Source organism: Poecilia latipinna, unplaced genomic scaffold (genome assembly GCF_001443285.1).
Source record: "Poecilia latipinna isolate Pla-1442-1.1 unplaced genomic scaffold, P_latipinna-1.0 Scaffold171, whole genome shotgun sequence".
Taxonomy (NCBI): Eukaryota; Metazoa; Chordata; class Actinopteri; order Cyprinodontiformes; family Poeciliidae; genus Poecilia; species Poecilia latipinna.
Window position 1 is genome coordinate 457,596 of NW_015112787.1, and position 23,489 is coordinate 481,084.

Here is a 23,489-nt window from a genome sequence, read left to right on the forward strand (position 1 = left end):
TTATTTCAATCAATCCAGCAAGCAATCAATTTTATCTAGGAAGCGCCCTCAATGTTGCAGGCAGCTCGCTGGAAACGCATAATAAAGGATATTTCTGAACTGGGTTTGAATCGTCCAGGGTCACAGTCTGCAGGTACAAATACCAGAGTTGTGAAGTGAACTGAAACTGGTGGGATCCTCCTTTTTCCTCCCCTCTTTGTTAGAGAGCTGGTGGATATTCAAAGCGATGTACTTTCATCTTTTCTTCACTTCCCTGGACTAGCCGGGGGAGTCATAAGTATTTCACCATAGGTAAGATTTATATATTTCCTTAACAGAAGCTAATAATGATCAAATGATCAAAATCATTTGATAATGATAAGCTTGATTGTGCTGGCTTGTTTTTATTATGAGAAAACATGGAAAACACTGCAAGGTAACCGTACAATATGTGATCTATCTTAAAACTTTGAATACAGTTACTATGAAAATTGTTGTTTTACAAACTGTCATGAAATATACTATAGTTGAAATTCAACAGGAAAGTTGTGTTTTTCTTAATTACGAACATCCGTGACAGGACTTAGGATTAGTTCAATGGCTCTTAAACCAGAAAGAAGAAATGAGACTCACAGAATGAAGAAGCACTTTTAGGATCTTCTCAAGTTCGCCACCATGTTGTCAGTGATGGAGTCAGAGTCTTAGGCAAGTCCATCGCAACAGCAGTAGTTGAAAAAACATCTCCAGCAGCAGGGGTAGATGAGATCCAACCTAAAATGCCAAAGGTTCTGGATATTGTGGGTCTGTCATGGTTGACGTCCTTCTTCAGTGTTTGTGGAGGACAACACCTATAGTCAAGGGCGGCCGCAGAGGATGTTCAGGAAGGACTGTGGTTCTCAAAGGAGACTTTGATCGATTCTGGATCAAAGTCAGAATTAGGATTAGGAGGAGCACTGTGGTTTTTATTGTTTTGTTTTATTATTATTTTGCGGGTCTGCAGACTGCTTGCAGCCACATCTCTTAAGGTACGGTAATTGACGGGGGGAAATCCAGTTCTTCTACAAAGAAAAACAAGAGCTGTGTCCACATTTTGGCACAGAGTCAAGTTTGCTCAGAGTGCAGAGTGGTCTCAAGGGGGGGGGGGGGGCACTTGCCTCGGATCCTGTTGTAGTGTTGATGGACAGTGTTCATGGCATAATCCTGGAAAGAAGAACCTCAGAGTGTCATTTTGCATTTTGCAGATAATATGGTTCCTTTGGGGTCTTCAAGCCATGACCTTCGGCATCTGCTGGAGTGTTGTACAGACCGGTGTGAAGACGCTGGGACAAGAAGGAGCTCCATTAAGTCTGAACCCATGGCTCTCGGCTGAAGAAAGGTGGCCTGTCTCTCTCTGTTTCTTCTTCAAGAGGATAAAATGAAGTTTCCTGGTGTCATGTTCACATGAGCTGGGATGATGAAGATGGATAAACAGAACATGGCCACGCCCGCAGTGATGTGGCAGTTGCTCCAGTTTGTTGAGCTGAAGAAAGATCTGAATAAAACTAAATAAATAAAGCTCTCAGTTTTAACTGCAGGTCTAAGTTTTGAACCTTCCCTCTGATCCTGAACTACGGATTGTGGCGAGAATAAGATCCAGCACACAAGCAACAGTAGTGAGATTCCTCTCTTGGGTAGCTGGGCTCTGCCTCACAGATAGGAGCAGGAGCTTTGCTGTTTCTGGGGTTGAAAGGATCTGCAACCATCTGATGGATGGATGTGAAAAAGGAAAGAAAAACTAACATATCTCTTAGCTTCTATTGATAAGTAGTATAATTTTTTTCATCCAATATAATTTCACGGACATCTTGGTTTACACCTGAGCTGCGTTTTGAGCAGTGAGAGCCCAGGTGGAACCTTATCAAACAAAGCTGATAACCTGTGCTGCAATAAAAGAAGCAGTAGAACTGATCTATTCCATTTAATGATCTTTTGCAAGTTGTCCATAACAATTTAAGTGGGCTGGGGGCAAGTAGTGTTTGATTAACTGCACTGCTCGGTGCATGGACGTATTGCAACAGTGTGCAGGGAAATAACCCAAATTTACAACCAGACATTTCAGTTATTAGCTGCAGATGTAATATCCTGATATTATCGCACACAGCGAGAGTTGATAAACTGAGCGTTGAAGCCTATGCAAGAGTAATTACCTCATTAAAACAAGAATTGGAAGGAAGGAAGCTGTAATTCACTGCTGATAGTGGATCAGGCAGTTCACGCCCATCTCTCCAACATCATTCCAGTATAGCTTAGAGGCTAAATATTGCATAAGAGTCTGTAAATGAATTCAAACTGAACTGGAAATGGATTATTTTTGTTGTGTTTGCTCTTTTTGTGAATTGGCAATATACTGTATTATTTAAGTGAAGCCACAGTGAGCTAAGCTGATTTGTTTTTGTTGCCTGTCGGTGCCTTGTCTTAACTTTGTGTGCTTCATGGTCATGTTTCCCTTCTGTTCACACCTTGCCTTCTCTCCCTCCCATCCCTCTGTTCTCATTTAGTTCTCTCCCACCAGCTGTTCTTGCTTTTCTCTCCATCATCTCAGGTGTGATGGCAACGTCGGCAAGCTGAGCGCTGACGTGAGCTCGGGGGAGCAGCAGATGATTAGATTGCTGGAGGAAATGGCAGAACTCAAAATAGGTGTTGAAGCGCACTGCTTCGAGAACTTTAGTCCAAGGTGGGAGGAAAGAAAAATGCATGCTGAGTTTGGTGGATTTGACGTAAAGCAGCAGGTTAATAAAAACACCTGCAGCTACAGTGACAAAAACTATTGAGCGAGGTCTGTAAGCAACTAAAGCTATATGTGCTTTGACATATTTCAGTGTATAGTTTTATATATACACTTATGTATCCTAATTATTTGCAACATGCAATTGTAGCAATGTCACTGTAGCCCAATTCTGAGTCCTAACAGCAGCTGTGATGCCCTTGAAACAGCTGTGCATGTCATTTTGCTCCAAACCAGAGCATCACTGCAATTTTACACTTGACTGTAATTCATTTTTTTTTTTTTTTTTCAGATAAGATCATTTTCAATGCTTCATAACCTCCCTTGCATAAACAGCGCATGGGCATACTTGATTTGTTACCTCTCTGAACTGGTGAGGCTGCTGCTGTTTCAATTAGCATCACCAGCAGATCCGTTTTTAATGTGTTTATCTTATTAACATCATCTGACCGGATTATTGCTGCAGATATGTTGACTTGCTGCCATTTAGCTCAGAGCAACACTTTGCCTAAGTACAGCCCTCAAGACACTGTTTGAGTGGCAGTTCAGTGTGAGTCATGCATTAGCCACATAACAAGCTGACCCCTTCCCGAACACATGCGGCAACAAGGCTTTCTAGTTCACACGACTCCACTGGTTAGCATCATCTCTGACCAGCGTAATGTTTGGTCACCTCTAGACCAGAGCATGTCGGCTTTACACTGAAGCTAATTTAAGTTTTGTTTTGTTTTGTTTTACCTGTTAGTTGACTTCTGGTAAAAACCTGAATTTGAACACTTGTGTTGGGTTATTAAATCATAATACCTGTGGTGATCATCAACTAAGTGTGAAGGAAGAAGATGGCTTATGAAGCAGAGAACAAAATCTCAAACAATTTGAACAATAAAATGTTAAAAATGTTTTTTTTTTTTTTTTTTTACTTTACTCTTCATATCCCGCTGATTCTATATGAGTCGCCATGTCTGTCTGGTTCAACGTACAAATATTCTCAGTGTACAAAACGCCTGAGCCTGAGTATAATCATTGAGCTCAAAGTGATTTATGCTTGTTGTATAAATGAAATGTCATTAGGTGTTTGCATCTAGTGCTGGATTGTCCAGGGGGAAACCACAATGTGACAGGATGCAAAATATGGGATTGGTTTCAGTCATTTATCCTGGAGAAGATGTCTTATCAGCTACACAACAGAGCCTGGACAAATGCAGTCAGGCATGACAAAGTCCTCCTAAATAGCTTTCGTACGATCCTTTTATTTTTGAAGACCTATATCAGAAAAAGGGTCAAATCCAGGATTAAGATCCATAATGTGCGTCATGTCCTAATGTTTCCCATCACTTTAATGAATCTGAAGGCCAGTGCAGCAGCCTCCTCACGCACTCCCACAATGATTCAGTCAACACTCAGATCATTCCACAGGGTGGCACATCTCTGTGATGACAGCACATTAACTCTTGACCAATGGTCACCCATGTGCCATAAAATAAATGAAAATACAGAGAAAGTGGGTCACTGCCATTACTCCTTGCTCTAACTGACCACAGGGATGCTACAGGGGCGTGCTTAGCCTGACTCAGCAGAAAATAAAAACAATTAAGGTCCTCTCTGATATTAGACCCTGCACATTTTCAAACTGCGGTGTAGGGACATGGCTGAAACCCACGGTTTCATTCAGCGTTGTGATTAGGTGAATCATGCTTTCTGCAGGGACAGGTGGGATAGTTTCAGACGGATGATCCAGGCCCGCTGTGGCCAATCAGATGGGCTGAACTGCATCAGGATCTGCAGCTGCTCAAACAGGCATAAAACAAAGGTGGCTGATCACTGCTGGCAACTTGCTGTCACTACTGCACAAACATATACATGCAGGATGTTGTTTGCGTTTAACGTAAAGGGAATGAAGAAACAGCAGAAAGAGAACTTTGTGGATAACAGGAAGAAAAAGAGAGTCACCATTATTTCTTTACTCTTCAAAAATATTGTTGTAGTCTGTGTAAATGAGAAAATTTGAATTTTGTTTATTTAAAATGTATGTGGAAAGAAAAAAGATAAACAATCCTTAAACTATGAAAGTGGAACAGAAAAAAAGCTAAGTATTATCAGTCCTAAAAGTCGCTTTTAGAACTGATGTGGTGATTTTTCTTTTCTATTACTAAGCAGTAAGATATTTCCGATTACTGTTAAACACGATAATATAAAAACCAGGTCTGCCGAAACCCGGGATCGAACCAGGGACCTTTAGATCTTCAGTCTAACGCTCTCCCAACTGAGCTATTTCGGCAACGTGCCCACATTCGGCTCACCACATAGCAAAGGGGTCTATATACCTCGTGCACTGGGAAAGCAATGTTTATTGTCAGAAGACGTGCCAAAGACGACACTTTTCTGTGAAGTGTCAGACAGAAAGCTCTCTTTCTGTCCGTCGCAACTCTGCCGACTACAAGCAGCAAGCACACATGTGATTTTGTTATTATTTCACCCCCCCCCTCCTCTGAGGCAGCAGTTTACACACTGGGATGGTGGGATTATTTTCAGTTCTTTTAAATCGAAACTAACAGAACCGAAAGTAAATGTTGTTTGGTTGACTGGCTGCGACTTAAAACACACGGTAAGATCACATAAATACAGAAAATGTTTCGCGTTTCATTTGAGAGCTTTGTAAAGGGCTGAGATTGGCTAAGACGTTGCAGACACCGGAATTTATTTTTTTATTATTTACCGAAAAAACAATAATTTATGTTATAACGTATGACAGCTAGGCAATGGAGGATATAAATAGTATGGAAACTAAATAGATAGTAAATGGGCTACGTTTGCGACAACGATTCTACAGGCTTCTTCTTCAATATTATGAGGAAGCAACTCTGTACAAAGTGTGTTCTTTATAGCTGGACAGCAACTTAGACTGTGTCAAATGTAAGGCGATAATAACCAAACTCAAAACAAACAATTGCTCTGTAACTTTCTTGTACTCAATGTTTTAAACAGGTCACAATGTCAGTTCAGTTCTCTGGATGGGAGGTGGTGGACGATGGTGCCTGCTTTCCTGGTGTGACGCTGGCGCCCGCACAGAAGCCTCAGAACAAGGGCATCTACAAAATGTTTCATGGAACCAGCATTGCCAGTGCACGGGCCATCATTGCTGGTGGATTCCAGCCGTCGTCCAGTGGCATGCTGGGAAAGGGCGTGTACATGAGCAGGGATGTGAAGAAGGCCTCTAACTATCCCCTTCTCAGTAACTCTAGTGACCGTGTGATTTTTGAGCTGCGTGTTCGTGTAGGCCGTGTCAAGCGTATTGACAAGGACAACCATCCTTTGCAGTACACCTGGAGCAGCCATGGCTACCACACCGCTTGGGTACCCCCCAACTGTGGTATGAAATCTGTGCCCAGCGGCCTGGAGGAGGACTGTGTGTTTGACCCTAAAAGGGTGACAGTTGTGGGCATCGCAAAAGCACCAACCACCGCAATAGAAAAGGAGCTTCAGCAGCTTCTCGACAAATCGTCTAAACAACCCAAGGGAAGAGCTGGTCAGCATAAAGATGTTTGTCCCCTGTGCAAGAGGAAGACCCAGCAAGGAGCTCATCACATCAAGCAGAAGTGCTGGAAGTGTGGTCAAGACATCTGCATTCTCACGTCCAAGCACTTCTGTCAAAGGAAACCTTGAGAGAAGCTGTGGGAGGAAAGAAAACATGAAGTTGAATGACAGTAAAATCAATCTTATTATTATTATTGTTATGAATTATTATTGTTATTATTATTGTTATGAATAGGCTGACAAAAAAATAGCTTATAATAATCATCTTCAGAGAAACGTGTCAGTCATACTGAAAACCAGTCATTTGTTTTCAATATGATCAAACCTGAAAAATAGTCTGATTATGTTTTTATATGAGATCCTCACTTCATCCAGGTTTTACTCTGATCTGAATATTTACAGTGATGTAAAGACATCTACTGCTAAATATGAACTTGAACAAGTGACAAAATAATAACAACAAATTTGCTTGTAGATTATTCACACACATGTATTCTGTCCTACTTCTGATGACTGTCATCCCTCTTGTCTCTAAGATACTCACACATCTTCACCTGCTCAGTGTAATACAAGCAAAGTGGATGTGTACAGTATAAGTTAAATTTCATTAAATGACAGAAAATATGTACTTATTTCTTTTGACTGCTTGTGAGATCATTCCTATGAGCAAATTAATTATAAAATATTTTCTTAAACATTTATCTTGAAAATTTTCTCACAGCATCCATTTTTCCACTGCTGGTCTAAGTAAAATAATAAAAAATAGTTTAGGATTTTGGCTTTTTCTCCAAAGATTACTATGAATTATTATGTTAAAAACATGAATGCTTCACAATTGTTTTCGTACTAATAAAAATCCCAGAAGTATGAAATGCCTCCAGTTCACATTTAGCTCCTTATGAAATTATAAAATAATTTAAAAATATTGTGTGCATAGTGTATAACTTCATCTAATGAAACTGCACCCTATACTAGACCCCAGCAACCTCGAGCGGACTTGTGTATAAGTATGAAAAATGTGGAAGTGCTGCTTATCTTAAATGGAAATTAAACAGTCCGTCCAACAAATTCCCTCGAAGTCATAAAATACGCTTGTGGCCCGTACGGGGATCGAACCCGCGACCTTGGCGTTATTAGCACCACGCTCTAACCAACTGAGCTAACCGGCCTTGAGAAACACAGCTGTGATTCCGTGTATATCAACAAATCGCATGTGTCATTCTTTTTATTGGTAAATCGAAACTTGGAAGGCGGTGTAACTCCACTAGGCATGCTTACAAGACAGAAAGTGAAAGGTATTCAACTCTCAGTGAAGTGACAACTCTTCTCATCGACGGTACGTTTTAAACCTAAAAAAAAGACAGATACATGTAGTGACTAAAGGATACGACAGCAGCGAGTTTGTAGAGCTTATATATATGTGCAACGATAAAATATAGCTGACACAGTTTGTCATTTTATAAGTCGGTTGGATTTCACTTCCTTATTGCTATATGTGCAAAGACCTAAGTGTTCACATATCACTTTAGCTTTTCACCGACGTTTTACTTGATTATTTTGTATGTTTTTATTCATGGCCCTGCCATACAAAGACTTCTTAAAGAAAAGGCCACGCCTGAAACTCTACACAGCTCTCACATTTATTAAAAAAACATAGCGGTTAAGACACTCCTTTTTCATAGAGATATAGACCAATAACACATATTTTCGGTATTAAAACGATAGCCTGTACGATCAGGCATAGCATTATGACCAGGTCACTAATGCTGTGTTGATCTACTACACGAGGAACCTTGGCCTGCTGAAGCAGCAGTAGGTATTGTGGGTTAACAGAAGAGCCGTAATGGACACCTTAACTGTTCTGTCATTATTTGACCTCTACCTGTCATAATTAGGCCCTTCTCAAACTTGCTTATATGTATATTTCCCCTGGTTTTAACACTTCAACTTTGACGACTGAATATTAACTTGTGTCTTGATATATTCCACCTACAAAGTGTAATGGTCAGGATTTTATAACGTTATTCCTAAATTCTGCATCTTAAAACAGTTGACAGCAAAGCGTCGACATTCAGCCTTTCATGATTGCTTATTCCTTTCACAGGTGCCGGTACTATCAGAACGTGACGCTCCACCACTACTGAGTCAGGATGTCACTGCAGTTCTTTGGCTGGGAGGTGACCTATGACGATGACTCTCCTCGTCTGGAGCTGGGGGCCTCGCAAGAACCCAAAGACCGGGGCGTCTACACCATGTACCACGGCACCACTGTTGCCAATGCGCGTCTCATCATTGCCAATGGCTTTAAGCAGTCAACCAAGGGCATGCTGGGGAACGGTGTGTATGTAAGTCGTGACAGAAAGAAGGCAGAACGTTATCCTCTTAACATTAACGCTGCAGATCGCGTGGTGCTGAAGCTGCACGTGCGCGTTGGCCACGTCAAACGCATAGACAAGGACAACCATCCAATGCAGTACACCTGGAGCACGCAAGGCTACGACACAGCTTGGGTACCCCCCAACTGTGGCATGAAAGCTGTGCCCAGCGGCCTGGAGGAGGACTGTGTGTTTGACCCAAGCAGAATAACGGTCGTGGACATTGCTCAGGCTCCAAACACAGACCTGGAGCCACTTAAACAGCTTGTCGCCAACAGTCTCATAAAGCCCAAAGTTGCAGCTGGCAGTGGGGCTGCTGCAGCTGATTGTTCACTGTGCAACAGGAAACTACAGCAGAATTCTGCACATGTCAAACAAACGTGCTGGGGATGTGGGCAAAACATTTGCACACTAATGACCAAACATGTCTGTACAGTCAGGATTTAAGAGGAACTTAAATCTGATGGGGTCAATTCACTTAATCCAGTGAAGTGCCGGGAAACAAACTGAATGTAACTTAGGACAATAGACGTTTCTCAGGATACCAATGTTCTTTGGAAACAGCCTGGTTTCTTCTTTTTCTTCCACAAAGAACTGTGATGTGCCGTAATGTGCATCAACTTAAGCCAAACTTTATGATAATTTTACCGCTATGTTTTATTATATATGAAATAGCTTTAATAGGATCATGTGTTGGTGTCAACAGAAGACAATCTACGATGAGCAAAATGTCTTTATTTCATAATTGCATGTTGTTTGGACTTTACTTAAAAAAAACTGACTTCATAGCCATAATGCAAAAAAAATCAAATAAATGAAATAAAATAATGCAAATGAATCAATAATTTTGATTTCAGATTCATCATGCCTTGCATTCTTCTTCTTCTTCTTCTTCTTTTTACATTTGTCAGCAACATCCAAAAAAGGTTCAGTTGGTGCTACTGGAGCCTCACTTAGGTTTTCTGCTAATTGCATTACATGCAAAGCGATGCAGATGCAAAATTCATGATGAGGAAGATGTTAGTTCTGTGTAAAAATCCAACAACCTTTGATTTCCATTCATTTTGGCATGTTGCAGAAGAACCTGCACAGAGAACAGAGAACATGCTTTGGTAAAAGTTCAATCCAAAATCAAGAACTTGTTCTAGTGTCCTTGTATGGATAGGGTGTTTTTTTTTTTTTTAACTCACATTAATGAGTTCTTGATCGTTTTTGGCATGCAAGTGTCTGAGGAGGTACCAACTCGCCACCTGCACCACCGTTACTGGGAAATCATCAGATGAAACATACACGGACCTCTCCAGCAAACGCCTCGTTTCCCTGCAGAACACAAACAAAAGGACAGGTAAATGTATCCATACTAAAGTTTCTTGGAGACTTTAATACTATTCTTACTAAAGGGATGGTAAAAGGAAAGAAAAAGAAAAACACGCAAAAAAAAAAGGTAGTAGACAGAGGTGGAGATGTGATGTCATTTTAAGATTTTCAGCAAGTCCTCAACTCGGCGATAACAAAACCATCAATCCTGAGATTATTTAGACATGTTTCTGTCAAGGCAGAATGTTTTTCTTGGTAATTGCTAACCAACACACTGACAAGACAGATGGTTGCATAAATCTAAAACTTTATAAATAATATTCAATCACTTCTGATCACGAATTACACATAAATATGTGATTAAAAAAATCACTTAGCAGAGCATTCCACAAATCTGTAAAATTCAAAAGTTCTAGTACAGCTCCTAATTCAGTGGAAACTACCAGGGACAAGCGCGTACCTTGCAGTCATCTTGGTCACATATTGGAGCAAAGCCTGGAAGAGGAGGGCCATGGGAGAAGAGCCCAGCTTCAAAACCTCCGTAGTGGCTTCCATAACAAGATCCTTCCACTCGTTTCCAGGGACTCCAGCCTGAGAAAAAAAAAAGGTTTATTTCTACACATCAAAAGGCTGCTTTCTATATATCTTCATGTTAATATTCTAATCACATTTAAGTTATTCATAGTATGTAACATTAATGAAAGGAAACTTACACTCCATCTTTAGGAGTGTAAGTTTCTAACCGTTGCTAACCGTTCCCTTTAAAACATTGTACAAACATTAGGGGTTTAGGGGTAGGAGTTTATAAGTTCTCACTTCTTCCTACCCCATTTTGAGCATGATATGTTAACTGAAACAAAAAAATCTGTATTTTCTCTTCTTTCTTATGCACTTCTTGTTACTGTACACTATTTTATTTTATATTTGTATCATGTTCGAATAAAATTTCATTTCAAATTTCATTTCATTTCAAAACATTATGTGCCATCTTAAACATTGTCACTGGTGACCTTAAAATTAGAAACATGTATGATCTAGGTTTGTGCTCACAGACTTACCATGCAGGGTCCAAGAGCCAGCAGAGCCAGTCGGAGGAGGCTGGCGATCTGGAAGCTGTGAGCGCCCAGCTGCAGGGCAAGCTGCAGGCTCTGTCTGTAAGCCATCACCGCCTGGACCAGGAGGCCCTGGCTGCGGTACACCTCAGCCAGCCACTAAAGAGAAGGAGAGCAAATGTCTGTTGATTTATCGATGAGTAAACTCTGTTTTTACAAATCTGAATGGGAAGTCTAACCCTGCTGCAAATTCTGGCTGCGTATTTATACCGTTCCATCTTGCATGCAGTCAAGCTCCACAGAGCTCTGCTAATGAGCCAATATCGGAGCTAAAGAAGAGAGACATTTAAGGTCGCCGGCATTTGAGGACTGGACTTTGAGTCCATCGCTCCATGTCGAATATATAAACACGCCACTGCTTTAAAAGCACTACAGCTGGTTTAAAAGTGAATTCTGTAACATTTTTGTGTCAGTTTTGTCTTAAGAGTAAAACGGTCTTAAACTGTAGCTGCTTTTACACAGGAAAGCTACATAAATATTCTTTTAAATATAACTTTGTAGAAAGGAAACTGGGAAAGGTGCAATTAGTGATGGTAATACATTATTTTTCTGTAATTGATCAATCAAAAGTAACTCGTGCATGCCGTGAACTACTTCTTAGTTCAAAGAGAAAAATCGTTATTGGTGGGTTGAAGATTTAGAAAAACCACAAATGAGCTGCGGAGCCCTAATTGGTGCAGCATGGTTTTTTTACTACATGGATATAGAGAGAAAAGAGTGGTTCATTACTGCATTTAATTTGTACCACAGTTCTGCAAGTGATGGTCACGTACATGCCATGCTCCAAGGTTGGTGGGGTTCATCATTACGACTTTGTTTAGCTGCTCCAGGACCTGCTCTGTAAGGACGGTACCACCATCAGTCATGAGGAGGCGCTGGCACTGAACCTGCGTCAGCGACAGCATCACTGCCGGGTGCTCCGGGGACACATTGAGAACCTGGAATAAAACAAATGAAATAAGACAAACCCACTGCAGGTTTGTTGCATAATTTCCCCCGTTTTTCACTGCAAACAAACAAAAAAAAAGGTTTTAGATGCGCATAATAAATAAAGAGCATTTATATTCCACCTGCGTGCAGAGAGCCTCTGCTTGCTCCAGCTGTCCTTGTTGCATGAGACCAGACACGGCCTGCTGCAACACCCAGCCCTCCAGAGCCTCGGTTAGGGGGCGCTCCGTCTCCTCCACGCTACGCACTAGGAAGCAGAAATGGGTCAGCCTCACGTGCGGCAGACACAAAGCAACCAGAGAGGTTAAAGGAGACCAATATGCACCTTTCTCAGAAACCACAGACATCAGAGTGTGTTCCAGTGAATGTCGGCGAGGAGCAGAGCCAGAAAGATAACAGGAGGTGTTTTCGGCGTGAGAGGCTGCCATTAATCCAGCCCATGTTGCTGGATCATCTAAAGAAAAAAAAACAAAAAAAACCAAACAAACATGGGCATGTAAAGATATTAAAATAAAAACCTTCATTTTTGCATTATTTTCAGTAGAACGTTGTGAATATGGTTCATATTCAACATAGTTTAGAAGGTTTGTGTGGGTACCGGGGCAGAGCAGGACAGCTTTCTGCATGGTCTTCAGCGCATTCCTGCGAGGATCCTCTCCAGTATGTCTCCCACAAGCCACTTGGTTCACGCCGCTGCACAACAGCGCCCTCTGGAGGCACAGAAACACATGCACTTTTACTGGGGAAACGTGCAAAATCGACAGTGGAAGGTGTTTTGGTCGTTACACAGGGAACAGACGACAGAACAAAGTCATATCCAATAAAGAAACAAAAACGTAAATAAATCATCAGGCTTTTTTTTTTTTATTTACCTTCCCTTGAGTCATACTAAAGAGACAGGCGATGTGGCCAGCTACTGCGCCCCCCTGTAAGACAAAGAACCCAAAAATGATATAAAAAGCACGTCTTGGATTATTACTGTTATTTATATGAGATTGCCTGATCACATTAATGTCTGTCACTAGGGATTTGTTTTATGCAGAGGCTTACCTGAGCCTTTCTGGGGTAGTACTGAGGTATCACTCTGGACAAAAGAGCCCAAAGGGAGGGATTTCCAGGATTACTGAAACAAGAAAATATATATATACATATACAAATGAAAGAAAGAAAGTAAAAACTTGACCCTAGGGACATCCTTTTGCAGGCAGGCATCCAATTGAACTTGTTTTAGTCATTATAATACAGGAAAGAAGCATAAAAAAAAAGGCAACCAAGCTAACATCTACACACATGTCAATCTGTTGTCTGTGGGTAATGATAGAACATTATTTGAGTCAGTTCATATTAAAACCTTAGATACAATCTTAACTCATGCAACTGAGTCTTCTCAGATCAAATCCGAAGCTTATAAAAGTTTCTGAACGCAGCTCTGTACTCAAAAATGCTGACTTCTCGTTCCATCTCCCTATATTTGATCAATTCTTCACAAAAATGTATGTAAAAGACTGAAATGAAATCCCTTTGTATTGTAACAGTAAAGCGGACCCCGCAAGCGTACCTGTGCACAGCTCTGGAGGCCTCTCTCTGCACTGCACTGTAGTTGCCCTGAAGGGCCAGCAAGGAGCAGGTGAGCAGACATCGCTGCTCTACGACCCCCCCTGAGGCGGACCCTTGCTTTAGCAGCTCAGTCAGGGCAGCTGCAGCCAGTGTGGCGTCGCTGTGCACCAATCCCAGCGCACACAAGCAAAGCAGAGACTCCGGGATGGGCTCCTTCAACACCGAGCTGCCGACACAAAGACGGGAGACAAACCGGTTACATGTTTGGAAACAACTTTGACAGCAAAGATTGAGCAGTTTCAAATCAAATCCAAGAAGTAAGTGGCTGCTATTTTCTCATTCCAGCACCAAGAGAACAATTAGAAGGAGTGACCCTGTTGTGACGCACATGCCGAAGCTCATTTATTGAAATAAGTTGCTGGTATTTCAACTTATTGAGATGCACCACTGCTAAAGGATGCCTACAACAACGTGATGGATTAAATAAGAGCATTGAATATGGATGAAATTGCAGAATCTAAAGCTGAATCAAAACAAACATACACACAAATTTTTTTTTTTTTTTTGACAAAAACACCTTTTGGCCTCACCATTTGAAAAGCAGCGTCTTGGCCGAGTCTAGGTTGCCCTGTCGGTGCTGCAGCAGGGCCAGAGCAGTCAGTATGTAAGCCTTCTCCTTCTCGCTGGAGGTCACAGCCAAGGCTCGCTCATACACTAGCACAGACACAGAAACTCACTCGGTTTGGCATTCAAAATCAAAGCAAAGCCTCTGAAATCTTTTCTGCTGCTCATACCACTAATGCTTTCTGGGTAGAGTCCTGCCCTGCAGTAGGCCAGAGCCAGTCCTACCAGGTCACTGAGGTCCTGGAGTTGAGTGGACTTATAAACCTGGACTGCTTCCTCCCACTGGCCCGAGTTGCTGCAAATAGGACATTTCGCTGTTGAAGCTCACAGAACGTGCCTAGTTTATAGACGGACAACCCGAGTTCATCGTGACGGTGAGCCAAATGGTTACCATAAAGCACGAGCACAGCTGCCGAGTGAAAAGACCAACACTTCTGAAGAGGACGAGGACCGAAGAAGTTCAACAGCTCTGGAGGAACGATAAGAATTAAAGAAACAGGTGTCAAGTTATTCATTTATACGAAAAATGTACCCCATGTGGCTTTTTTTTAATCATTGTAATTCACACCTTTGGTATGCTTGTAAGGCCTGCCTCTTCAGCTGCAGATGTTCGTTAAGGTAACCCAGCATAATGAAGGCGTCCGGGTCAGACTGGATTCGTTCTAAATGTGAAAGAAATTTAATTAAAAAATAATCAGTCTTAAGCCATAGCCCAGTTGAAACAATAAAAATAAAAATCTCTTGACTTTTTGAACAGCCCCACATTAATAAACATCGCACCTGTGTACTTGCAGATGGCTACATGAGCAGCAGAGATGGCGTTCATTTGCACAATGTTGTAGCGGTACAGCTCACTGTCCCTGTTGCTCTTATCCAGAAGCGTGGAACAAACCCAGTAGGCGTAACCTTTGACCCCTTCCATCTGAGAGAGGAAAATATTACGTTTTGGTGACGATGGACACGGACGAGGAACAGTCTAAGACAACAGGAGAACTTCAGCATTTCTAGAGAAGAAAAAGCAATAAGCTCGGAGCCAAACTGTGTGTGGAGTTAGGAAGGTGAAGTAAAGATTACTATCTGGGCTAATGAGTGGGTTTCAGAGCGGCGGAGGCTGTGAGCCGTCACCCACATGTGTGCTGAGTTCAGTGGTGTGCCTGAAGAGATCCATAGTGTCGTAGCTTCCCACGCGTTCTGCGATCAGCGCCTGGTGGGGGTGACAGAAACAGCAAACTGTAATTAACATGAAAAAAAAAACAACAAAAAAAAACAACAAAGAGTTGAAAAGTGTGGCAGCCCCTTAGCATGGAGAGGGTGCCAATTATGAAAAATAAAATTACCTCATCACCACTGTCTTGTGTTGGGTATCAAGTAAAAGGTGTATATGTTTATATGATACAGTGTGGATTATTACACGGAATCAGAAAAGTAACCCATTAAAATTTGTGTTTTTATTCAAAGCGTTTTTCCACCCAGAGTTGAGAAACTAAGGCTGAGCTACATGCAACTCTAAACAACAGAGTAAAGTCAGCTACCAGACCAAAGCGAGTTTTGTTTGTGAGCCTAAAGATGCTCATAACATAAATATTTAGCAATAATCAGCTCTCTTTCTGAAAGAAGGCAAGAAGAAATCAAGGAAGGAATAACAGAAGTCCGGGTTCTTGATGTAGGACACTAATAAGGAAAAACATCTTGGCAGTTATATTAATGCAGTCCAGAAAATGCTTCACGATTGAAAAGGGAACTGTTTAGGTATAACATGAGCAAAAGTGAGACTTTCAGCTTCTTCCATTCACTCCAACTATGTTTTACACAAACTGCTCCTTGCTTTACTAGTTTTCTGGTGACAGATTTGTTGGGAGAGAAGGGAGAGTTCAGGCACGTATCAGAGGAACGACGCTGAGCAGAACCACAAGATGTTAACAATGTCTACCCTCAATGCGTCTGGGAAGTTTGGGCTTTCTTTCACTACAAGCTTTTAAGCGCTCGATTGACTTTGAACATGAGGACGGAAATGGCAAGTATGAGACACAAACCAAAACACAACAGAAAAGGAAAACATGAAAGTACCTGTCCAATCCAGCAGTTGACATACAGCGGCTCCAAAGACTGTGCAATTTTGAAGGCTTCGTGCGCAAGCTGAGACAAGAAACGCACACTTGAGTAAAAACGTCAACCACCGATAATGAAAATAATCCACAACATGTTAGCATGTAAAGAAAGCGACGACAGCACCTCTATGTTGTCCTTTTTTAAATACAGCGTACCAAGGTTTGTCCATGCGACAACATTCTGTATGAAAACCAAAAAGGTCACATGAAAAATAATAAAATAAAACCAACGAATATATGACTTTAACTGGTCAGGAATATGAGTTTGCAGTTCGTACGTTTGGCTCAACTTCTATGGACTTGATGAAGCAATGCTGAGCCAAAGCATAGCTCTCCAGACCTGATGTGGTAAAACAGAAACATTTCACTTTCTCTGACATATAAAAAGAAAAAGAACAGAGGAAAAATATGAACTTTTCCAATATTCTTAAAATGATTTATCCATTGTAGTAAATGACATGCAATGTTTCATTTTAGAAGGTACAAAAAAGAAAAGAAAATCTGAATAAGGAGTAACAATCAAGGCCCTTTTCTCAAAAATGATATATTAATGTATTTTACAAAGTCCTACCTCTGGACATGGAAATCACCCCCAAGGCATTCCAGTAGCTATAGTTCCCACTCTCCATCTGGATAGCTTTTTTCAAGCACTGGTAGAAAATATAAAATATAAAGACAATGTGGTATTGATCAGTCCCTGATATTACAGAGTTATTATTTTTTAATTACCTGTTGTGCCTTCTCCAGGTTCAAAGAGTTTTGGTGTTCATCTGTAGGGCGGGGTGAGTTTGTGGCCTGGTGGTAATAATTTAGCCCCAAGTCACACCAAAGGCTGGCAACCTCAGGCATCAGCTTCAAAGCATGGGCATAACACCTGGGACATGAGAGAATAAGCTTTCTTCGGCTGATGTTTTAAAGTATTTATGTCATTACATATCACAGTGACTTGATTTCTCTTGAACTTTTCCACATATTTTGAGGATACAAACCCAAACTTCATGTGTTTTATATGAATATATGTCATAAACCAGCACAATATAATATAGCACAGCCATAAAATTTAAGGAAAATCCATATAAAGGCTTTCGATTTTTGTACAAATGAAGTTTAGAAAAGTGTTGTGCATTTATATTTGTCCCCCTTCACTTCTATACCCCTGAGCAAATCCAGTGCAGAACTCTTCAGAAGCCACTTAATCAAAGTAAACTTGCTTCAGTGCAGCCTAACGTGTGGATAAAACCTGGCAGTACCTCTCGCCAGCTTTGAGCGTCTGAGCTTGGTTCAGCGTGTGATCCTGTGCGCTGGAGTCAAATCCAGACAGCAAGGTCGGCACCACAACCTGAGCCCTGCTTGGCGCAACAACTCTGACAGCGGTGCACGCATCTCCCAGCAGCTTCCACAAACAAGACAGGTCTGGTCGCAGCTGCACAGCTCTGAATGGAGCAGAAATGTAATAGGACAAACAAGGTCGCCTACAGAGCAGAGTGAGCAAAGTATTGAAATTCTGGAGATTAAATGATTTCCGGTTATTGCCTAAAGAGGTTGTGTATGGATTGCTGAATGAGGTCAATGGCGCCTCCATCTCTGCAGTCCTCCATTAAACTCTTTGCCAAAGACAACTGGCACTCCCCAAGGCCTTAACAACAAACCAGACAAGTTGTCAGAAATTGTCAAAAAAAAAAAAAGGTGTGACAATCAATATTCTGTGAAGACAAACACGAACCTTTCAGAGCAGGAACATAGTCCTGCTGTGTTGTGATTTGCAAATACTCATCCACGGCCTCCTTGAACTTTCCCAGCGTCTGTTTGATGGCAGCTGCCTGGTAGACGCTGTAGATGGAGCTGGGCTGGAGCTGATGTGCCTTGCCGAAGGCCTTCAGAGCCGCTGTGAAGCTCCGTCGGTTGAGGTAGGCCTCGCCTAAACATTCCCAACAAACCCAGTCCTCGGGATCTGCCCTCAGAGCAGCCTGCAAGCTTCAAAACATCCGTTTTGAAACATCTGAATTAGAGTCCGAAATCTTTGGCTCAGATTTGAGATTCTTACTCTGCTATGGCTTGTTGGTGTTCTCCGACCTTCAGGTAGTACAGGCCTCGTCTCATCCAGGCCCACTTAGCTGAGCCCGGTGTGGCTTTCTCCGTCACCGACTCGAGGGTTGCCAATGCACTGTCCTGTGACATAACGGGGTTAAAGGGGGAACTGGGAGGTTTTTCCGACGCTAAATGCAAACAAACTTCCTGAAACGATGCTGACCATGTCTCCCTGCCCCATGCTGAGATCCACCAAAGCAGCTCCGGATTCGGCATCGCCACTGTTTAACTGGAAAGCCTTCCTGTAGCACCCCTGCGCACGAGCGACGTCATTTGCCACCTCCCGGTAATAATGGCCAAGGTAGCGAAATGCACAGCCGAGGTGCGGATCCAACTTTGCTGCCTGAAATGGACAAATAAATCATGTCAATAGCATAGCTCTCTGTTTGGGCTAATATCGGTTTCCAGCAAACTTGAACATCGTACGGCTTAAACACCGGTATGACCTGGAAACCCTTCAACGTGAATCTTGAAACCAAACGATTTAGAGAACTTAAGATAACAAGCGCCGTTCCATCTGAAGCAGTCGCATCCTTCAGTTCTCCATCCATCCAAGGTAATCATACCAACCTTTAACAAGTGCGTGTGAGTTTTACTCCGGTCTCTACGGGTCTCTGAGCCCATGTCCCAATAAAGTTTTCCAAGGAAGAAGAAGTACTCTCCGCTGTCTGGGGTCTGCTTTGTAGCCTGTAAGAAGCTAAACAACAAGAGAAATGACCAATGTTTGTGTGAACTGCCTTTCTGATATGTTCATTTGTATTTACTTATTCTTTTTTTTTTTTTTTTTTTACCTCTGCTCTGCTAGCTGAAGCTGACCTTCAGCTACATGTGCCAGTCCTCTCAGAGCCAATACCTGCGGCAGGTTTGGGTTGGAGACTTCCAGCTCTGACAAAAGCTGTTAAAAATAAATAATGTGAGTAGCATAGCTCTCTGTTTGGGATAATATTGGTTTCCAGCAAGAGTTATCATTATTTTAGCATAGTCTGAATTATTTAGTTGATATTTATCTGATAAAATACTGCACTTTTTCCTGGTCATTGTAAGATAACATCCCACTGATATGAATCAGTCGGGAAAAATGTTTTCAACCTTGAGTGATTGATCGGTCTGTCCTTTGTTGAGGTATGCACGTCCTTTCAGGGCCAACAGAACCGGATCTTTTTCAGCCTCAGTAATCTAAATAAAAATAAATAAAAATTGGAAAAAGAATTAGAAGTAGATATATATCACATATCTGCACAAATACAAAATTACAGAGAAAACAAAGAACTTCGTAGATGACAGGATTGAACATTTATACATATATGTCATATGTGGGGCATGAATCAGAAAACCTGTGAGAATGTCTCCAGAGCCTGACTGGCAGCCTGCTCTCCTTCACTTCTCACTAAAGCCTCCAGCTTCAGTCGAAGGAGTTTGTCTCTCAGCTCCTTATCTTGAGTACTACAAACTTTTAGGCCTAAAAGAATGAGATAAACCCAGATGCTGTGTAATTTAAGCAGACAAGAACCAAAAATGACCACTGACAGATAAAGAAGTAAGAGCATTCATAACCCAGATACAGTGAAATTTTTACTCGGCCTAATTTAGCAACAGCAAACCTAAAACGAACCTTGTGAGCATGAAGCAGCGCTGTCGGAGTGTCTGTGTATTTTAAACTGGGCCTCTGCCAGGCTGCACCATCCCGTTGCTGAGCTCATTTTCTTTACTCCTAATAAAACAGAATGGATGGGTTAAGGACAATTATAAGCACTGTAAACAACAGCTGCACACTGAATGCGCTAATGTGAAAACTAACCTATTTCAAGATCATCAACGGCTTCTTTATACCTTCCCTCCAGAAGAGCCTTGGTACCGAGACCCAAGTGGCCCAATCCACTGTTGGGGGCCATTTCCAGGAGTCGGGAAAAACAGCTGACTGCATCCCCATCCATGTTATCTTTAAAAGGAAAGCAAACATATCGTCAGGTTGGCCATTTCATTTACATTTAATTTAACCTTTACACAACCCAAATAGACAAGAGATCTTAATTTAAACAACACAACACAAAGGGAGTTTGAGTTCAAAATTACAAATTTTAAATTTAAAATCCCTTTGCATTCTGCTACAAGTGGAGATTTTGTTGATATGATGCTAAACAAGCGGGAGTAAGGACTGGTGGAAAGCATAAAGATGATGGAGGAGACTGACAACTTTACAAAAATGACAACAATAATAACATATTTTTAGCCGTCTCTAAGCTCTAAAAACACACTAAAGTCATAATAAAGTGATAACATATCAGAGACCTGACACGAGTCTAAAGATCTGTGAAGGGGTTTAAAAATGTATGTGGCGGCGAAACGTCTTTCCATCCTCAAAGACTTTAAGAGTATGAGAAAGGGTAAATTGTCAAAATACATTAAAGATATGCCCATCTCACAAACACAATTCTTCTTTGAATTAAATTAAGCTTATCTTTAAATTTACCTGTGTTAGGAATACGTTTGGCCTCAACTGTGACTCCCCCAAAACAGTTTAATATTCGGGAGATGGACTTTTCTGTTATAACTTAGTTATGACAAAGTTATAACAACAACACCTGCATTGTTTAAAGTGTTTGATGCCAATTTAAGCTATAAATAAACTTGATTCAATTTTGTTTTTAACGAAGGGATGCACAGTTTCTGATGGAAGAGCTTCGATTACCTGAAAAAGTTACTCCAGGTGCCAATGAAAAGCATCTAACGAGCATGTGTAAGACAACAGTAGCTTACTTGTTTTGAGATAGTGGCTGCAAAGGACGTCCAGAGGATAGGTTTGGTTTGGGTACGCAGACAACATGGACTGACAAGCCTCTTTCATTTTGCTTTCTTCGTGTGGCAGCTGCAGTAAGAGCAGATTTATGATGGAAAGGTCCTTTCATGAAAAACCCTGCGAATACGTGATTGTCAGAAGGAGGCTGACACAAGAGGGGGGGGGTGCACTTACTTTGGAAAGACATTTAATATAATCAGCCGAGAGCTTCTTGTGCTCCTCTCCAGGCACAGGCTCAGTGAGAATCATGGCCTTCTCAAATGCCTTTATCAACTGATCATCGTAAAATCAAACACAGCAGGCGCACGTAAGCAACTTAAACTTGCTGTAAATTCCCAAGATCGCATCAAATACGCATCACACACAGCCGAGGTAAGCTTACGTGCTGCTGAGTCTCGTTGTCCTGCTCCTCATCGCCGATGCAGTCAGAGAGGAGATGGGTCATCTTCTGCAGTAACTGCACTAACTCCTTCTTATCCACGCCCTCTTCCTCCTTCAGCTGGACGAGCTGGAGCCAAACCTTAGCCAGCTGCACACAAACGCACGAAAGATGAAATATGTGGCATGAAAAAGACATATTGGTTAGTCGTTTTAACCAAACCTGCATGCTAAGACATTTGAAATGCACACACACCTTCAAATATTCCCGGTCAGACTGGTAAATGTCCGACAGCTTTTTGATCAAGTCGTAGCTTTTAGTTTTATCCGTCCTGTGAACGGAGAGAGCATAAGACACAGAAATGTGCTTTTACACAACAAAGAACATAAAATAATAAAAAAAAAACGTAGTTATATAACATCTGCAAAAATTAGTATGAATTTTCCAGAGCTTGTTTCTCAGTGTTTCAGCACTCTGCTCTTTATGAGAATCCTACAAGCATAAGATGCCGATGATGCCTGGTTAGCTACTGATTACCAAGAACCTGCAGTCAGCTGCTTGAAGCTTGTGGTTTTAAAACAGGGTCATCATGATTAAATTAATAAGTGGCACACCCTCAAGTTTTTGTGTCATATTTCTGTTTTGTTTTTCTGACCACAAATATTTCCAAACAACCAAATTCAATTTTTTTTTTTTTCATGTAGGAAGGAACAGAGCAACAATAGGTGAGGGAGGGGCTGTCTGTTCTACATGCTCTAAAAAAAAAAGAAGAAAAAATACATGGATAACTGTGGACACTCCAGCACGACTATTAAAAGAAGATTAATAATAGCAGAAACGGTACATCTTACTTACTTTGCATAAAGCTCCACAAGCTTCTGGTAGACATTAGGCAGCTCATCTTTGAAATCCCACTGATCAGTATTTTCATAAAGATTTGCTAAACCCTGCAAATATACACATTACTGAAATCATTCAAAGTAGCACAATGCAAAACACTCTGTGGGAAAATAATTTGTATAAGGCTACATGGTTTCAGGGTTTGACCCCCCTGCTCCAGATGAAGACACCTGAAGATAAGCTTACCTGCCAGGCCAGCAGCTGCTCAGGCTCCAGCTCCACCGCTTTCCTGTAGGCTGCTTGTGACTGATCGGGTTGTTCCAGCTCACTGGCTGCCTTGCCGATGAACACCCAGGCATTGTAATTGTTCTTTTCAAGTTTCAGAACAGCCTGAAACCACATGCAGGAGCGCAAAATCAGCTTTGACACCCAGCTTCCTCCCAGTAGGTGGACTACATTAGCTGTACTTCTCAAGAGTATTGGGAACCAGAGCAATTTACCTTGCAGTGCTTCAAGACTTCTTTGAACTCTTTGTTGTTAATGGCCTCTCTGGCACTTTTCAAAGCTGCTTTCACTTCTTTATTGGACATCTTTAAGAGACAGACATTTACAGTGAACACCGAAAGAATGCTACAAAGCAATTTCCAACTATTAGCAACAAGCTACAAGTTGGATAGTTAACATGCCACCCACTGAAATTAGACCAATTAGACCAAATAACACCAAATTCAGGCTAATTATGTGCTGCATTTTATTGGTGCTGTGAAAGAGCAAATAAATAGCCGATAAAGTGAGTTTTGGGTCATTTAAGCTCTTAGGAGACAGATTTTCTAGCCATAGTTAACAGCAACCAAATAGGATTAATTTAAATAAAAACCCGGTGCTTATTTTAAGATGTACGACTGGCCTGGTTGAGCTGCAAACAGCTGTAAACTATAGTTATATATAAAAAAATCTTTGTATGAGAAGCTAACTTACTGTTTACAGATCATTGCAGGACTCCCACGAATGAGACGGAAGTAATACCTGCTGCGTGGCGGATTTTTCAAAATAAGATGACTTGGGAT

The 23,489-nt window shown here is 41.5% G+C and overlaps 2 protein-coding genes and 2 non-coding genes across 4 annotated transcripts; 1 reads left to right on the plus strand and 3 right to left on the minus strand.

Moving 5' to 3' along the window:
• Window positions 1-493: 493 nt before the first annotated feature.
• On the plus strand, window positions 494-9,680 carry LOC106946004 (uncharacterized). Its single transcript, XM_015030049.1, has 3 exons — window positions 494-4,553; window positions 5,729-6,402; window positions 8,427-9,680. The coding sequence occupies exons 1-3, from the start codon at window positions 4,473-4,475 to the stop codon at window positions 9,097-9,099; spliced, it is 1,428 nt and encodes a 475-aa protein (XP_014885535.1). The 5' UTR covers window positions 494-4,472; the 3' UTR covers window positions 9,100-9,680.
• trnaf-gaa (transfer RNA phenylalanine (anticodon GAA)) lies at window positions 4,949-5,021 on the minus strand. The gene has a single exon. It is a non-coding gene; the product is annotated as a tRNA-Phe (tRNA).
• trnai-aau (transfer RNA isoleucine (anticodon AAU)) lies at window positions 7,373-7,446 on the minus strand. The gene has a single exon. It is a non-coding gene; the product is annotated as a tRNA-Ile (tRNA).
• skic3 (SKI3 subunit of superkiller complex) lies at window positions 9,548-23,482 on the minus strand. Its single transcript, XM_015030058.1, has 41 exons — window positions 23,401-23,482; window positions 22,923-23,012; window positions 22,669-22,812; window positions 22,438-22,529; window positions 21,838-21,913; window positions 21,586-21,732; window positions 21,378-21,476; window positions 21,164-21,272; window positions 20,205-20,345; window positions 20,019-20,117; window positions 19,741-19,865; window positions 19,496-19,582; window positions 19,198-19,301; window positions 18,977-19,103; window positions 18,570-18,749; window positions 18,363-18,487; window positions 18,042-18,292; window positions 17,852-17,954; window positions 17,569-17,751; window positions 17,048-17,192; window positions 16,890-16,968; window positions 16,597-16,658; window positions 16,443-16,499; window positions 16,278-16,346; window positions 15,340-15,414; window positions 14,991-15,132; window positions 14,779-14,872; window positions 14,602-14,679; window positions 14,381-14,505; window positions 14,177-14,300; window positions 13,588-13,812; window positions 13,080-13,152; window positions 12,902-12,955; window positions 12,628-12,739; window positions 12,355-12,483; window positions 12,152-12,276; window positions 11,855-12,019; window positions 11,028-11,180; window positions 10,430-10,560; window positions 9,843-9,972; window positions 9,548-9,736 (listed from the first exon to the last, which is right to left on the minus strand). Exons 2-41 carry the CDS (start codon window positions 23,010-23,012, stop codon window positions 9,656-9,658), a joined length of 4,710 nt encoding a protein of 1,569 aa, XP_014885544.1. The 5' UTR covers window positions 23,401-23,482; the 3' UTR covers window positions 9,548-9,655.
• Between the last annotated feature and the right edge of the window lie 7 nt (window positions 23,483-23,489).

Coding starts and splice junctions, on each gene's coding strand:
- LOC106946004 (XM_015030049.1), top strand. CDS start 4,473: ATGATCCAGGCCCGCTGTGGCCAATCAGATGGGCTGAACTGCATCAGG. Junction 4,554..5,728: donor CAAACAGGCATAAAACAAAG/GTGGCTGATCAC, acceptor TGTTTTAAACAG/GTCACAATGTCAGTTCAGTT. Junction 6,403..8,426: donor CACTTCTGTCAAAGGAAACC/TTGAGAGAAGCT, acceptor CTACTGAGTCAG/GATGTCACTGCAGTTCTTTG.
- skic3 (XM_015030058.1), bottom strand. CDS start 23,012: ATGTCCAATAAAGAAGTGAAAGCAGCTTTGAAAAGTGCCAGAGAGGCC. Junction 19,104..19,197: donor CTTCAGCTAGCAGAGCAGAG/GTAAAAAAAAAA, acceptor CTTGTTGTTTAG/CTTCTTACAGGCTACAAAGC. Junction 12,020..12,151: donor CAGAGGCTCTCTGCACGCAG/GTGGAATATAAA, acceptor GTTTTATTCCAG/GTTCTCAATGTGTCCCCGGA.